Consider the following 17,997-nt stretch of genomic DNA (forward strand, 5'->3'; position numbering starts at 1 on the left):
ATTTAGAAGAATGTCTACAATACTGCAGCTGCAGCTGCATCCACACAGAAGATTTTCAATCATTTTCTAAGGCATTTGAGTTAGGCAGCAAAGTCATTTTCAGGCCAACCTTTGGACTAAGACTAAAATCAGGTGCCCAGGAGGACACAGCTGCTCTGTGAGGTCCATTGATGTGACAATACTTGCATTAAAATCCTCTCTTCCAAGTTAGCAGAAATTGGGTGGTCAGCCGGGAGGGGATTATCTAGTTTGAGAACAGTGCATTAAGCTCTCTCGTTGTCATTAGGATTAATGAGGATCATGGGAAAATAAATTCATTCTTGAAACTTTTAGAGGATTCTGAGTTCTGTGCCCTGAATCAACACAAATAAATAAATAAAATAAGATAAAAATAAATAAATAAATAAATTATTCCTGGTACCAGTGTGAGAGTGCTGGCCTGGCCTCACAGCAGAGCTCCACTGTCCCGTGTCCTGCACAGGCTTTAGATGTTACAGAGCCTGCCTGTGAGAAGAGCAGAGATTGACTCCTGTCATCATCACACTGAATATTTGTTAGCCTTGGCTCTTGTGTTCCTGCCGAGAGCTGTGTTTTGTAGCTGTGGATCCTGCTAGCTCACAAAGCAGCTCTGCAGCACCCACACTGCTGCAGCAGCAGAACACACACTGCAGGTGGAGTTTCTGGCATCCTCCGGTGTGTGAAATGCAGAGTTTGGTTGCTCTCCGCTGGTTGTCTTCATAGCAAAATAGGAGTTTGGTAAAAAAATTAGATTATTTTAGGCTCTCTCCCTGCAAAATGTCCTCATTTCCAGAATGTGTCAATCTAGGAAATAATTACTGCTACTTTTCTTGTTACTTATTAGCTAATTATGCCTGCTTAAGACATAACCGAAATAAATTCGAAGAGGCATACGCCAGAGATTTTTGTGGTTGTGTGAACTGAGGACAGGAATGTGCATCTGATCACTTGTTCCTTTTGATTCTGTAATTTGTGTGTTTGGGAATTGAAGCAGTAAAAGAATAAAGCCTTTTATTTCTGGCTGGGGGAGAAACACTCTAGTTTTTCTGTGGAAGGTGTAAAAAGAGTGTTTACATTTGATAGGAGCAATTTTACTCACAGCCTGTGTTTTTTGTAAGCTTTAAGAAATAAAAGTTGCTTGCAGGATATTCTTGTCTCGGCCAAGTGCCTCCCCTGCTGCTACCACTAAAAGTGGAGATGGCTTTGATTTTGGGTGAACCTGTCTTAAGCTTCAGGACAGACTGAAAGGGACAGAGGAGGGTTGTTAATGCCGAATAAGCAAACAGCTGCACTGGTTTTGGACTCAGACTTTTCATGTGGTTGTATCTCACCTTGCTGACATGACAAAACCTCAGGTACCCCTGCGGAGGCCTGGGACTCACTTTAACTCATGGCGTGTGTTCCACATTCCCTCTAGGCATCCTCTCATGTGTGAGACTTGGCAATTCAGGACTTCACCTAGTCCCTTTGTCTTTAGCCCTGGTACAACTGTCAGCCTGTAGGAACTTTTCTTGTTTTCAGTGGACTTGTCTGGTCCATCTATCATATATGTGATTACTTTCTCACTTTTATCTATAGTATGCACATAGCTTAATAGACTGGTGGTGTTACTCCTGAGAGCAAATCCTCAACTTCTCAGTTAATCAGAAAACAGCTCAGTAAACATGCATTTAATATTAGGATGTATTCAAAGGGACGCAGTGGCCAAGTGCCCAAGATGAAAGTTAGAGGAAATACTTATGCGTGACAAAAGTCACAATAGATCTTGTTTTCATCTTCATTTGATACTCTTACCTCAGATGCTGAAGCTTCTTGATAGAAGGAAGAGGCAGAGTCCTCTGCCTTGCTCAGCTGCTGGATTTGGCAGCTGACATCAGGAGACACAATGAACATGTGGATTATTTGCTCAAGGAAGCCAGGTGTTCAGGCTCTCAGAAACTCTAGTTGCCTCTGTCTCAATAAATTCCAGGATTTGCTACTTCCGTGACATTCTTGGCAACTAAAACATACAGTAAAAAACACCCAACACCTCTCTGGTTAAAGCAAAGTTACTTAAAAATATGTATACTAGCAAGCTTGGGAATTTGGAACATAGATCAGAACTTCTGGCTGGGAGATTTGCTTTAAAATTAGTTACTCTTAGAAGTTTGTATAGCAGTGAGTATGATGTCTGAAGGACAACTTAAAACTTAATATTGTAATACGACTCCTAATTAATCAGGACTGGTATGTGTCTGGTATTCTGACAGTACTTTCTCTGCCAGTGCAAACAGTCTGTGTGTGAAATTTCTGGGCTCAGGATAAGAACAGTGGCATTGCTGACAAGGGTTCTGTTTCACCTGCAACTATGCCTCTTGTTTAAAAGAGGAAAGGGAGAAATACATTGATTACTTCTACGTAAAGACTTGAATTCCCAAAGTGTTAATTCATTTAATACTCAAATGTGTTTCATGTGCTTTTGCATGTACAGCAGGGGTGTCAAACTCATTTTCAGCAGGAGCCACATCAGCCTCGTGGTTGCCTTCAAAGGGCCAAATGTAATATTAGGACTGTGTAAATGTAACTACTCCTACATTTATACAGTCCTAAAATTACATTCGGCCCATTGAAGGTAACCGTGAGGCTGACGTTGCCCCCGGTGAAAATGAGTTTGACACCCCTGATGTACAGGATAGATAACAAAGAGGGAGAAGGGCACTTATCTATACTTAAATAGTTACTTCTAATTATTTACAATGTAATGGACAGTTGAATAAATAAATTTGTTTCTCTCCTGCAGCCACCGCCTCAGATATATGATAAACAGCTGGATGAAAGGGAACATACAATTGAGGAATGGAAAGGTAATAGCAGTTTAGAATTTAATGGGAAGGGATATTTCAGTGGTGAAACAGCCATGTCCCACCACCAGGTGCATCTGTGTAAACCCAAAGGAATTCCTTTGACAGGAAGAAACTAGCACTTTGGTAGCTAAAATATAAGAAATGTCCTCAGTGCTACCATTGTTTACATAGGTTAACGTTAACACAGGGGGATGCAGATTCCAATGCTTCATAGAAATCTAGGGATATCATCTGGAGAACAGGACAACGCATCAGAATTTTACCCATAGTAAAAAGCACTGTATTACTGTGCTACTTCATTTCTAGGTAGTGCAGTGTTAGACAATTCACATTTCCTAGTTTCTGTCTCAATTCAGCTCCAAAAAGAGGTGATGGGAGAGCAAGGGAATGGAAGAGAGAGGTCTTAGGTGAGCAGGGCTGTCAAACTTGTGAAGACAAGGTAGGGCAGAGCAGGGCAGCCTAAAGAAGGCTACAGTGCTGCGTTTTGTGGTAGTTGCTTTGTTCCTGATCACAGGTGCTGGTTCTTGTTTGTAACTGTTGCAATTTTCTCTTCCAGAACTCATTTACAAAGAAGTAATGAATTCTGAAGAAAAGACGAAAAACGGTGTAGTAAAAGGACAGCCTTCTCCTTCAGGTACTCAACCCCATTAAATGACTTTGACGTGTGTTCTGTACGAACAAAAAGAGAAAGAATGGACATGGCTGAAGCACTGGGGCTGCACTTACAGTTATGTAAACCAAGTTAGGATATTTTCATGAAATCTAGTGGTACTAATAGGTTGACCTCAATACTTGATGTCATATTAATACTTAAAAATTGGTCTTCTTGTTATTTGAGATATACTTGTCCTGGTATTTTCTATGGAAAGATCTGTAGTTACAGGATTATATTCCTGCAGGTGGGGAGAATTATCTCACACTGTCATTACTATCCCGCTATGCTGATGGATAAATGAATTAATACTCAGCTAGTTGATATATGCAAAATTGGTGAGGTTGGCACATATCCACCCATTGGACATGTGACATTGCACCCCCCCATGTAAGCAACTGGTACCTACACTGGTTGTTTATCCTTCCAGAAGTCTGACAACATTAGAACATCTTGCTGACGAGCTTGGTTGACACTTTGATGAGAAGAGAAAGTCGTCTTCAAACACAGATTCTTAAAATCCTGTCACAAAAAAAATCTCAACTAAATTTTACCTGAGGAGAATTCACATCGGCAGTCTTTTCACAGAAATGCCAAGTGTGACTGCCAATACATAGACACATTTGGGAAGGTACACTTTCACTGGCAGACTGGAAGTGATTTTGAGCACAGTGTCCCAGTAGTGTTTGTGGGTAAAACTACCTACCTTCTGCAGAGCCTTTTCTTTTCTCAACATCTTCTGCATATTTTCAAAGAGATTTGTGTGTGTGTGTTGTGATTTTACTTCGTGCTAACTTAACATTAGAATAAGAATGTGCCATTAGTAACTAACAGGACAAGGAAAAATATAGCAACAATGGCAGAAGTTAATAGAGTGCTGGATGATAATAAGATACTGAAAACCCATTGCATTCTTGCCAAGTAGTAAATAAAGCATAGGACTTGCAGACTTAATTTACCAAATTACTGTACCACCACTGAAAAGAAATCTGGGGCGCTGACAGGTATGTGACAAATCCTTGCTCTGTAATCTCTCTCCCCTACAGAATGGTGGTTGCATTATGATTTGTGAGCTAGAAACGTTGTTCTTGTTTTCACGAATTAACTACCCAGGGACTTCTTTTATGTATTAGTGTTCTGTTTTTCCTATGTAAAAGGTTTTTATTGTTTATGTAAAACATTTCTGACCATATGAAATTCCCATCTCTCATCTGTCTGTCTTTTGCTATTCCCCTTAGACTCATTTTGGTTGTCAGACGCCAACAAGTACAGTAACTATTTAAAAATTGCTCTGAGATGAAACTGGTTTATGAAACAGCAGATTTCCCAGTTTTATGCACCTGACTTAATTTAGCTTAGCTGAATGAAATACTGAAAGAATGAGGTAAAACGGGTGACCAGTTCTGAGCAAAAGGGAAATGGAGGAGACTATACACACACATTGCTTGTGCTTGTCAGCCTTCTTGGCAAGAATTCAGAAGGCTGAGATTTGGGGCTTTACTAGTAATCACAGCGAGCAAGCTGGAGACAAATTTCTGAGATCACTTGATCAGAAGAAGATGACTCAAGTTGACAGCACCAAGGATAACAGTTGCCCATTGATACTGCAGGCTGGTTGGAGTGCCTAGGTATCAGGGTGTCAGTCACTTGGTGCTTCATCTCATCCTGTGAAGAATTAGTTAATACAACATATAATCTTGAAATGTGGGGTCTTGGAGAAACCTCAAGTGCCTCTCGTGCTCATGTCCAATGAACAAAATCAGCTGTGTCCAAAACTGTTCCGAACATGTACTTCTGCTGCCTGTTCCAAAAAACCTCTGTAAGTGATCTTGTTTACTTTCAAAAATATGTCTGCGTAAATATTTGCCTTTTTTTTTTTCTGCAGTTTAACTCTTACTTCTTGTCATGTCTCCAGAGGACATGGAGAACAGTTACCTACATTTTTCTTTCTGATAGCATTTAGCTCACTTAAATTCCATTATTGCATCTCTAATCAGTCTTCCTTCCTTTGAACTTCACTATCCGCATCCTTGAAACTTCCAAGCTTACTGCTTTTCTCTACGCTTTTTCTAGTTGACTTCTGTCTCTCATAGATGACAGTATGCAAACCTATCTGCTTAAGGCACTAGTAGTGCTGAATAGAGTGGAAAGATCTGTGTATAGGTTTGTATGTACATGTTACATAAATATATGAGCAACATGTGCAAAAAACATACGTCCGTCCACATGCATACGTAAACATTTAATTTAATCTTAGATGGTAGATTTTGTTTTTCTGTTCTTTTTCTGTTACAGAATTGCCAAATTGTTCAGTTCTATTAAATTCAGATGATGTACCCCTTACCAACACACTCACTATTGAAGGAGTCTGTGCCATATAATTACTCAGCTGGGAGAATAAAGTGTTTTCTCAGTGGAACTCAGTCGCAACCATGTATGTGAGAAATAGCCACTAAATTAAATCAACCTTCAGGATTGTTGACTAATTCGCTCCCTTAAACGTGAAAATATATACATTTTGTACACCTATATTCTCCCCAGAATACACACAGACATACACATGCATGTGGCTAACACACACATATGTGCATCTTCTGTGGAGGTGTCCTTCTGGGTTCCACAGAAGATGTATCATTTATTTCTAATTACTCAGTTTACCAAGAAGTGCTGTAGACCTTTTCACCAGCAGTCTCAGGTCTCCTGCTCTGTCATTTCTGAAACAGATAAGGAAAGGGTATAAACTTCATGCAGTGATATGGGAGGACTTTACCAATACAAATTTCTGTTTGGTTAATGCTTTTTAAAAAAGTGTATCTGACTGGTGTTAGCAAGCAGCAAGTATTTCCACTAAAAAAAAAAAAAAAAGAGAGAAAAAAAAAAAGAAGTAAAAGAAAAAAAGAGGCTGTAGATTACTTAGAATTAAACTTAAGTTCTGTTCAAAGTAAATAACTTGGCTGCCATTTGCAGATTTCCTCTGCTCTGACACTGCATAACTGTCCAACCACATCTCTCAAGCTCTCCCCTAGTCTTCACTACCCAGCTGTAATTTCATACCTAACATTTCCAACTGTCCCCTGACTTCTGGATACTGAGTACAGTAAATAGTGCTGATCCCAGTGCAGCTTATTCTTAGCAGTCCCCTTTCGTGCTGAAATTAACTCTTTTATTCTTCCCTTCCTGCCTTTTAGTTGCTGTCTGATTTGGTCATTTTGCTGTCACGCAAGAACTACTGGATACCTTTAGCAGCCTTTTTTTGGTCCTGTGCAGAACCGAAAATAAGCAGCTGATGGACTTGCCAAGCCCTGTGACATAAGAGTTAATACTTACATGGATTTATAAGAAGCTGAGCAAATCCCCAAGGCAGCAAAACAGCAAAAGCTGCAGTTCTCTTTTTATTTTTTAATTTTTTTCCTCCGCATCTGTGTCACTTCACAGCAGAAGTCTTAAAGGCACTTCTATAGGTGCTAATTAAACTGGGCTTCACAGGAGCTCTCTAAGGAAGGAATCCCTGCTTTACAGCAGGAAAGCTGATGTGTGGCTTAAAAGACTGGCTGTCAAGTCAGCGGCAGAGCTGGTAACAGGTCCCAGGAGCTGTTTCTCACCTGCTCTCAACTTTTGCTCTTTTCCTTGACCCTGCAGCCAGTGAGAAGCTTCCTGCCAAACAGCAATTTTACAAATGGGGATCTATTTCTCTTTTGAATGCACCTCTCTAATTTCTGCAGTGTTTCCTGTGGCACCCATCCGTTGCAGAACAAGCTGTTGTAGCAGCAGGCAGATACTGAGTGCAGCAAATGAAGCATTACTGATTGATCAGGACAGCTTTCGGATGGGTTCCTGGCTGTTGCTGCTTCGTGCTGCTGAATTGTTTAGTTCTGTCATTTAGGTTTGGTGTGGTTTTGTGGGTATTTTGTGAGTCTGGGTGCTCTGGGGGTGCAATGGTAACTCTCAGGTCTGCGTGGTGTCACGTACAATTGTGCTGAAAGCTCGGAATAGCTATTATAAAAATGCACCTTCCAGAAACTTATGGGCTGAGTTGTTACTTACTGAAGCAAATATAGCAGGATTTGTTGAATTCAGTGGTGCTGAATTTGACAGCATAACAAAATCTTCACCTAATCAATTTCTGCAGCTATTTCTTAGTTATTTTGCCAAGAAAATTCGATCACACATCTATCACAGCAAGCTGCACAGCAACAGTTTGATCCAAAGTCGATTGAATCTACTGGAATTCTTTCTATTTGATTCCTGGGACAGTATCCATGACTTACTGGCAGGCTTCTGTCCAGGACTGTAAACATTTAGAAAGGTAATACATTGGTTAATCATATAATTCAGTCATATTTTGACTGTACCTAGGTGCATTCATTTTGACTGATTTTCATAAATGTCACATGATTTAATAACATGTAAACATTAAGTAACAGTGTTGTCCTCGGTGATTAGTTATCAATAGGAATGAGACAGGTGTAAATCAGTCATAGAAAAACAAACCTCCTATCAGAAAAGATACATGGCCGCTGTCTGCAGTCACCAATGAGATGTCATTGAGATTACTCTGTCTTTTTGCAGCATTTACAAAATCAACTGTTTTCCGAACCTATCAGGAGTGTAAGCTAATCCAAGGTGATGCCGAAATAACTTTGTACCACTGCAACAGCAGAAAGCAGTTCCCATCCAGAGCTCAGAATGGGAGCCTATCTGCCTCTGTTTTGTGCATATTTATAGAGAATGTGTATAAAGGGAAGAAAAAGTTGAGGAAAATAGAAGAGGGTTTGGAGTTATGGTGGCTTCCTTCTCCAAGTAATGTTTTTATTGCAAAAGAGTTAACAGAAATCCTCTCCTGCGAGGGCGAAAACTCATGGACTCCACACAATCCAATATGAATTCAAGCAAAGCCATTTATTACAGAAACAAGCCTCCTTCTATATGCAGTTGTTTCCTGATCACGCATCCACGCTCCAAGCATGCATTAGCTGATTGGATATTGTCCACGTTCAGGAGCTGTCCACACTCCCGAGTCTCACTGCTGATAGGTCTGTTGATTTACGTCACGTTTTCAGCTTTCCAAGGTGGCCTTGAAATTCTTTTGGGCCTGGCTAGTTTAATAACAAATCTCCATCTAATAGAAACCTATCCACACATTAACTTCAAGAAAGTCCCTCAAATCTCCCACACTCTCCATTGTCCCACAGGACCATATATTTTGACTAGTATAGATGACTATCAATTTCTACAATAAGACTATAAAAGTCTTGTAATTTTATTAGGTGTGTTTTATTAGGTGCGTTGTCTCGCTTTTCAAGGCAATAGATGTTCATTTCTGTCCATTTCAAGGAAATGAAAATCTTTAAATGTGAGCCAAGAAAACTTTTCAGCCATAAGAATGAAATGCCATCTATCTGTAGAACAAAGTGACTGGCTATGATTTCCAGCCATGCAATATCATGCAAAATGACATCATGAATATTTAATGAAAAGTAATATTTCCCTCCCAAACTGCAGACAGTGTTAATTTTGGTGGAAAGAGAATGACAAAATGTTGCTTGAAAGTTTAGTGGAAAAAAATACCAATCCAATTGTTGCTTGCTATTCTGAGAATTGAAGTATGAGTTGAGGTTAATGGGCAGAATGATGATTGAGTGGTCATAGGTGCACAACAAATACATTCTTCAGTGGCTCTGTATTTATCACATGGTTATCTGTATTTAGAGGACACATAATGCCTGATAATATTCAGGGATGTGATACATGTTCAGTCATGTTAATGATAATGTCATGAAGGTTCAGACTTTGTTTCACAAAGTCAAAGTGATTTTTTTTTAATAATATCTGGTATTACCGTCATTTTACAGAGGACAGGTAAACTTGGATGCACAAAAATACTGTTACAACTGGAATCCTGGGCTTAGTCACCTAGCCCTTGACTAAGAGGAAGAAACCGGCCTTGTCTCACCCACAGCTGCCATCTCTGCATTGCCACTGGGTGAATTGGTACAACACATTCTACTAAACTACCTACAAGAAAACTGGGGTTTTATGAGAGACTATGGATGACTGGGTTTGCTTTTTTTAATCTTCCTGTCACCTGTGTGATCCTAGCAGACCTCTGATTGCTGGATGGTTTTTAACTCTAAGAAGGCTAGGAAGAATTGAAATGATAGACACAACATGAGCTATACCTCTTCGAAACAGACTGTTGAGGGAAAGAAAGAATTCCCCAGTGAAATATTTGATATCATCCAATGCCTAAAGTTTGTATAGCTGCTTATGTTTGCCATTGTTTAAAATTGTCTGTGTACTTACATGCCTGTTGCCACAGGGTAAGTACCCTTTGCTTTTTAAACTGCGAGAAGTTCTGGGGTTTCGGGTTTAATCACGTTGGTGTTCATTTTCGTAGCACAGGTGCAGCAGTGAACAGCAGTGAGAGCCTCCCTCCATCCTCATCTGTCAATGACATCTCATCCATGTCCACGGATCAAACCCTGGCGTCTGACACGGACAGCAGCCTGGAAGCTTCTGCGGGACCCCTCGGTTGTTGCAGGTGACTAGCCGCCTGCCTGCGAAACCCAGCGTTCTTCAGAGGATGATGTAATTTAGGGGGAAAAATTAACAGGAGTTAAGAGATGAAAAGGAAGAGAAATAAAATACAAAGATTTAAATGAAACAAACAAAAAAAAAATAAAGCTTTTCAACCTGCTTCTCCTACAGAGTTATGTAATGCAGCTAAGCGCAAGTGTATATTTAACTTATAGTTGCTCTGCTTTGGTCTTCTTCCAACGATGCTTACTGGGGAGGGGGTGTGGAAAGGAACTGAAAAATCCTTTTTTTGACCCCCTCCCCATAAGATGTAAAATCAATGGCTGCAAAACCAGCAACCTGCAACTCTCCTTTTCTCACTGGCATGACAAGGTGCGCAGTAGCCACTCTCCAACATACAAGTGTATATCTGCCTTCACTCTCTGTTCTGTCATCTTCTGCCCAGTTAGGCAAATAAGGATATACATCCATTTTTCTTCATATGTGAATAGCACATACACATACGTGCCGATAGAATTATGGCAGTGTATGCAACTGTGTGCCTATAGGACATGCACATCTGCATACATTCTTAAGTGTGCACTCCACAACTAAATGGCCCATTTCAGGTGAACTACATACGGGATATTACCACTATATATTCTCTCTGCTTGTTCATACGTTCTTGTATGAGGATTTGTGGAAGTGTAAATAACCACATTAAACTGCGGCTCCCTCAGACACTTGAAGATGTAGCACCAAAATTTCTGCTGAGAGTTGTATATATTTTGAAATAATAACCACTTTGTATTGAAAGAAGATGCCACAGAGCTTCATAGAAAAAATGTTTGTTTGTAAATGTTAAGACTTGTTGTTCTGATTTTTAGAGCAGATATGCCAAGCTAAGGCCAGATTAGAAGGAAGCACATATATCTTTGTAAGCTACAGGGAACAAGAATGAAGGTTTTTTTAAAGCGTGTCTAAACCCAGAAGATTTATCTCAGTAAGCAACTTTTCTTGTTACTGTTAAGTGAGTTATCATCTTAGTTCATAGATAGGCTCACTGTTATGAATTATGTGTATGTTTGTATGGTAGGGTGTATGACAGGGCTGGGCAACGGGCAGATTATGGTCAAAAGGACATGCACAACTAGCCTTTATTTTACATCTAGATCTTTACTAGGTTAAATACAGAAAGGATACTTGCCGCTCACTCCTTCTTAGTGTATGTTTGCAGCTTAGAGGTTGTTTTCCCTTTAAATCATTCCCTTGCAGGGATCTCTGCTACTTAGAGAGCCTGCATTCTCTAGGGACTTTATCTCTTCATTTGCTTGCGCCAAATTATGTGATTCCCCAGGAAGTTTTATCAGCCGTGTTACATGGAGAAGAGCCAGAGTGTACTTTAAGTAATAGCAAAGGATACCAATCAGCTAGGGCACTGGGCTGAAGGGGTCATCTTAGGCAGTTTTAACAAGTTCCGAAGAACCCAACAGTGGCTGAATATTAAATTGATTTTGCCAGATAATAACACGTAGTAGTATTCCCAATTGTAAGTAAAAGCAAGTGTTTTTACCAGAGAATGGCAAATCTCCACACAATTTCAGAAGAACTGTACATTTTTCAAGCCAAAACAACAATTAGCATTTTCCACTGCAAGGGCATCATTATTTGAGTTCGAAATGAACTAAAATCTGAGTCATCTCACTTCTTACCAAAGTGTGCCAGGTAAACTGAAATTAGCCAAATCATGCTCCAATGCTTTCCCAAATGTCAAAGAGAGAGGTGGTTTAGAATATATTATTGGATATTTTAAATTCACTAATTCTTAGGTATTCATAATTGTACTTAAATAGGACTGTACTATTAGCTGTCCTACAGGCCTGCCTTTCTAGTCAAGTATCAAGTCAGATCTTGTTCAAAGGGAAGAAAGCAAAGAAAGAAACTTTTCTCCAGGGTGAGGTGGTGAGGGGAGATAAAAATTAAGTGGATATAAAGTAATTTCAGAATTGCTAAGTCTGAGGTGTCTCAAAATTGCCATAGAAAAAATGTTGGTTGTTTTGGTGTGTGTTTGTGTTCAGCGTTTTTTGTTTTGGTTTGGTTTTCCCCCCCACGTATATTTTTGGTATATTTCTCTGGAAATCTCTTTTCATAATAAAAATAAGTCAATAATGTTCTAAAAACTCAGAGCAGTAATTGTAAAAGCAATAATTTACTACTGCTAAAAATATTTAGCAATATTCTCTCTGAAGCCATGAAACATCAAATCATTGTTGAGTGATGTAACTCTTACTTCAAAGGCAATGAAAGTATTGAAAGGTAAACAGCAATGCTTTCTAGGTATGAAGGCAATAACACCAAGGGTGACTTCTTAGCAATAATGAAATGTATCGCCTCCAGATATAATTCGTCATAGATATATATTAAAAATATTCAGATAACTACTATGACCTCTTTTACATTCCTTAGTGTGCAAAATTTGGGTGTGTTATTTCAACAAGTGTGTCAAAGAGGCAAAGATGTTATATAAGGAAAACTGCAAAAAACCCCACAGATGTTGAATGTAGAAACTAAGAATAATGACTGTTCATAATCATATTATGGAGATGCGGCATGAGCAATAGCAGAGAAGCCATTTATAGTAGACAGATGCTTACAGATCTCCCATGTTTTGTCAAGTGAAGCAAAAAAAACCTGCTCTTAGTCCCACGGTATAATTCAGTCCTGTTTGGGTTCCTGAGTGCTGGCTGGAGAATTGGTCACCACAGAAGGTGTCCTAGTGATCGGCACTAACTGAACCCACAGCAGGGAAGCGATACAGCTTTATTCCCAGAAGCCCTGATTCCACTAAGCACCAGTGCTTGTACAAACCTTTCATAGACTATAGGGATGCTGACATAATTTTAACCAGGATGTGCTCTTGTCCTTTGCTTAGCAGCGATTGACATCAGCATGTGCTTAAGTGCCTTGCTGAAATGGGACCTGTAAGAATTACTGCATCTCTTTTTTTGTCCTCAAATTAGTCTCCTTTATGAGAAGCTCTATCTGGGGGAGGAGACTTGGGGCTGTCCACATTGGACACTAGAAAAAAGCCATCAGTGAAGAAAAGCAATAGTTCTTTGTATGTCCAAACTGATGTAGTGGTCATCAAAGAGGAATATTATCCTTTGTTTTGCTTTGTGCCAGGAAGTCAGCGCTGCCAGCTAACACTTTAGAAAAATCGGTACAATTTTCACCTCACTCTCTGAGGTTTGCAGCTGTAAACATAATTGCCACCACTGCAGAGGTATAGGAAAGTGGGAAACAAGAGATCTATGACAGATGCTCCAAGGTATTTAGGCACTAAAGGGGCAATGAGAAAGCCCATGCCAGAAGTGGCACATCTTCCATCAGCATGAATGGCAGCTGGACACCTTTGTATTTTTGAAAATACGCTGAAGAGCCTGTTGGTATCTTAAGTGCCTGAATACCATAAGAAATTCTGTCCCATGTGGCTTGTCATGTAAATGGCCATCAGCAGGTTAACTCTCAGTGACTGCTCAGAGCTCTAGCTGCAAAAAAACAGCATTGACGAGGTAGAGAGGAAAGTTGCTGCAAAATATTTCTGCTTCATTTTCAGATGGCATGCTTTTGGAGAGTGTGAGAAACTAAAAAAGAAAAAAAATAAGGTCAGAATTCCTCTTAAAAGACCCTCCCTCCATTTTCCTTCTCACTAATGAATTTAAATGAGGACGAGGTACTGATTTGCTTCAAGTTGATGCACAGTTATGCATGTTTTCAATCAAAAATTTTCTGTATTTTTTAAATCAGTTTTCAGATACTGGCTTGATAGCTGAAATAGTGAGGTTTGACTATATTCCAGTTAAATGTAATAGATCTTTAGAGAGTTCAAATGTTTGAGTTGGTCACACACCAATTTATGCAAATCGCATTGTTATTGGGAATCCTCCCATCCTATCTAGGATTACATGGTACAGATAGATTCAGAAATCTTAGCAAGCTTGCATTATGTAAAGTGGAGCTTAGATTGGAGTGCAAGTATGGTAACTTGTCCAAAAAAACAAAACCAAACCAAAACCAGAAAACCACCACCACAACAACAACAAAGAAACTACAACAAACCCACAGAAAGCCTGATCAGTTACTTCCCTGATGCACTGATGGTTTCTCTCTGGAAATCACCACTTCCTGCATGATATTGGCTTCTGGAGATTACACAAGACAGATAAACATGTCACTGCGTCACTTTTCTAAACTTATAACTAATAATAGATCAATACATATGGGTTTATCTTCACATATATTGCTTTACCTTCCAGCTTTGGGCTAATGATACTGAAGAAATTAGACTTGCTGGAGTGCCTTTAGGAAATTTTCCAAAGTAGTCCAACTTAACTGATTTGGATTGTATTCTAATGTTTGTCAGTGAGCACCAGTGATTTGATTTCCACCAATGTATTTTCTCATTAAAAATATGCTAATGTTCAAGATTAGAACTGCCTGAGAAAGTCCATTTCAGCAAATCTCCCAAATGTGCTTTGAGTGTCCCAAAATCCTTAGAAAAGGTAATTGAAATATTTTAATTCAAAATAAGTTTTAATAGCCAATGTTAGCTTATTTATATTAAACACCTGGCAGTATTTCGAAGGATCAAAAATTATTTTCGTTTCAGATCTATATTTTTTTCCTCATGCTTATTGAGATTTTAAAATTTTGTGTGAATTTGAACATGAAAAATAATGAAAATCTTTTAAAAAAGGCATTTTGCAACAATCTCTGTCAGCTTGTAGGGATAGCAATATGAAAGCAAACCTGCAGGGAAGAATTAGACTTTCAATTGTCTGGCAAAATAGTCTGAGTTAGTGGTTCATTTTAAGTTTAGGCTTTTGTTTTTCTTTGCATCCATATGTGTGCGTAGGAAAGAGAGGGGGTACATATGGATGTGATTTTTAGAACCTGTGTTGTATTTGTTTCAAGTTCTCAGTGTGGATAAAGAGCGTAATTGTAACATAATCAGACATCTTCAAGAATCTGACGGCTGTGCTTATTTGAACTTCCACCAATTTACAAAGGACACAGTTCACTAATTGCAAGCTCAAGGTGATCTTTTTCAGACACACAATAAGAAAATCACGTTTGAATATTCCACAAATATGTAATTTCTTAATTAGTAAAATGCTTGGAAGAGGGGTGGGGAAAGGGTGAATGTGTCATTTTCACCGATGAGCTGGAAAACAGACCTTAGTGTATTAAGAACTTGCCAGTGTGGCCTATTTTTTTTTTGATTTTTTAAAATTAACTACTGATTGCAAGAGGTGAACTGCTTTAACTTGTTTTCTGTTCAGGTTCAGTGACCTATGGCAAGTTTGAGTTATAAAGAGGGTTTGATTTGACAAAAGAATGTTGAAAAACTTCAACTGAGGCTAATGGTGCCTTTTTAACTCAGTGTGAAAAGCTGAAAAGCACATATTGAAGGAAGACACAGTCAGTTTGGAAAATAAATGTATCCCTACCATGCTTATCATTTCAGACAGGTAAGCCTGTCTCTTTTGCTAATTTTCCCTGAACAGGGCCATTCTTGTCTTCTGGAAAGCAAGGTATTTATAATGTAAATAGCTGTATTGAATATTTTCCTTTCTCTGTAACTAATATGTAATAATCCAACACACTATTTCTGGTAAATCTTTTACAATAAGGCTGCTGTATGCCTAAATATGGTTGACCTCTGACCTTTTCCTAAGTCACATGCTGAACAGGAGGGTACTGGAGGTTTCACTGTACATATAGAATCATGTATATTTAGTAAATTGAGTAAGTGGGACTTATGGCCAGTATACATTAAAGCCACAACAGTAACAAAGCTCCAGATCTTAACTAGCAAAAACAACTGTTCACCTTGCCATGTCCATCCTGTGATAAGATCTAAGTTGCACCTGCCTGTAGTTCTGCATGATCAGACTTCAAAGTATAACTAACAAGATCTGTAATGTATCAATGTTGATAAACATGGCGGGGAGGGGTAGGGAGGGGGGGAAGAAAAAAAAAAAACGAACAAAAAACTTGACCAACAAAAGAAAATCATCAGCAGCAACAGTTCGGTATCAAGACTGGAAGACAAGACCTGTCCGATTTTGTTGCACAGTTATAGTTGAAAGGGATCACCAGTGTCAGCATAATGGACTGCAGTAGTGACATTTGTTATGGAACCAACCTTATTTCCATATTGTTCTGTTCTTACCCTGTTTTTCTTTGACCATCTGCTGTTCCCTCTCTGTAGTACAGGGGAGAACAGGGTCTCAGCCATCAGTGTTTTTATGGATCAATGTTGCATCGATGATTTCTGTTCATTTAGCAATTACTGAACTAAGAAAGGAATCTCGTGTCCTCCCATGTGCCAGGAGGAACCCTGTCAGAGCTTCCTCATGAGGATAACCTTCTCACTGCTGTCTTGACTCCTGTCAGTTGAATGACTTTGTTCCCAATAAACAGCACAATGCAGCAAACCATATTGATCGAGGGCTTCATCACACGTGTGTTGTGCATTTGTACTTTCACTGGGGCTCAAAGTCATGCAGGGACAGGACTCAGCTGAAACATGGTATGTACTCTATGCATGACGCCTATATTACACCTTTATGACCTTATAGTGAGGAAAACTGCTGATATTTACAGATGTGGATTTGAACTATCTTTTTGTGGGGGGAGGAAAGTTGTAGTGAACTTTGGTCCTTATCCCACGTACCACTCGCTCCTACCCAGAGCAGCTAAGTGGAAGGTAAAGCGGTGTGGGGGCCTGCTGGAAGGCTGTGCACAGAGGTGAATTTCATGCTGTTTGAATGTGATCTTGCCAAAAAAACCTGTATGTCTAGCAGGGGAGCCGGTGACTGTTCTATAAGGAGTGTTTGTGTTGTTTACTTTAAAACAAGCTTTGCTAATTAAAACAGTGTGTTCTGGAGTCCTGTTTGAATGACATGAAGGGTATCAATGAAGAAGACGCAAAGTATGCTTGTACAGTTCTCCTGGCATCTTATTCCTTTTCCTTCAGCCTCTGCTAGGGGACACAGATCCAGCTGTAAACATGTGGAAGTTGGCAGGATTACAGAATCCAGTTAGTCTGATATGCTTCATAGGTTTAATCATGTCTACCACCATTCATTTAAGAAGCATTTACAGCACTACAGAAATGTAAAGGGATCTTACTGCCCATGACACTCAACCTTTTTGTCTTCAAGTAGCTTTAGAGCTTATTCCTCTGGTTGACTGCCTAAAAATATTGGGGGGGGAAAATGACCACATGGCAGGACAGAATGAAGAAAAAACACCAAGTAAAAGCTATCACACTCTCCCATCTCTTGCCCCCTTTAAAAAAGAAGTGTGAAACAAAACCAAACCAGCAAAAACAAAACAGGGTGAGGGTAGAAAAACACTAAAACTCCAAACCCAACATACAAACTGCAGTAACTATTTGGAGACTGATTTTTCACAAAGTTGAACACTCCAAGTGAAAAAGAATAAAAGGGAGACAAGTGCTGCCTTCTAGAAAACATTGCTGTTTTTCTCACTTCTTGGACAAGCTATCTGTGCCTGTTATATTGCCAAGCAAGTCAAGCTGTAATACATGAAGGACACTTTTATGTTTGGATTTATCATGTATAGAGATGAAAAATCATGAATAGCTTTCTGTTGAAACAATTTGAAGAGTGGAGAAGCTATAGAAAAGAATGACTTGCAAGCACTGTAACGGAAGAAATTCTTACGGTTGGTCGTACTTAAATGCCATTTCAAACATACTATGCAGAGCTGGTACTCTTGCTCTGACTTGTTAAAACAGGAAATTTTCAAGGTTTATTCTTCTCCCGGTTTGTATATGCAGAGACTGGATAAGCTACAATATAGAATACAAACCTCTGGATTCACAGTGGCTAGGGAATTTTGGCTTTGTGATTCTTACTGCAAAATGGGAAGGATAGG

At 39.3% G+C, this 17,997-nt stretch overlaps 2 protein-coding genes across 10 annotated transcripts in view; one reads left to right on the plus strand and one right to left on the minus strand.

Annotated features, from left to right (window-relative positions):
- The window catches only part of MAPK10 (mitogen-activated protein kinase 10), a 161,352-nt gene extending 144,371 nt beyond the window's left edge, over positions 1–16,981 (plus strand). For 7 of the 8 annotated variants that reach the window (XM_071807961.1, XM_071807958.1, XM_071807959.1 and 4 more), the window contains 3 exons: positions 2,798–2,861; positions 3,418–3,495; positions 9,916–16,981. In XM_071807961.1, coding sequence (XP_071664062.1) covers positions 2,798–2,861; positions 3,418–3,495; positions 9,916–10,058 — 285 coding nt within the window. In that variant the 3' untranslated portion in view covers positions 10,059–16,981. Of the gene's footprint in view, positions 1–2,797; positions 2,862–3,417; positions 3,496–9,910 lie in introns of all 8 variants that reach the window. The other variant, XM_065836863.2, reaches the window with a different exon arrangement.
- Positions 1–17,997, minus strand: part of LOC136101075 (uncharacterized) — a 42,745-nt gene that overhangs the window by 3,321 nt on the left and 21,427 nt on the right. For both annotated transcript variants that reach the window (XR_010651303.2, XR_011738851.1), the window contains exons 4-6: positions 9,817–10,087; positions 3,923–6,227; positions 1,813–2,017 (exon numbers count right to left, since the gene is read on the minus strand). The gene's annotated coding sequence lies outside the window, so the exon portion shown is untranslated. The remainder of the gene's footprint in view (positions 1–1,812; positions 2,018–3,922; positions 6,228–9,816; positions 10,088–17,997) is intronic.

Source organism: Patagioenas fasciata, chromosome 4, assembly GCF_037038585.1.
Source record: "Patagioenas fasciata isolate bPatFas1 chromosome 4, bPatFas1.hap1, whole genome shotgun sequence".
Lineage (NCBI taxonomy): Eukaryota > Metazoa > Chordata > Aves > Columbiformes > Columbidae > Patagioenas > Patagioenas fasciata.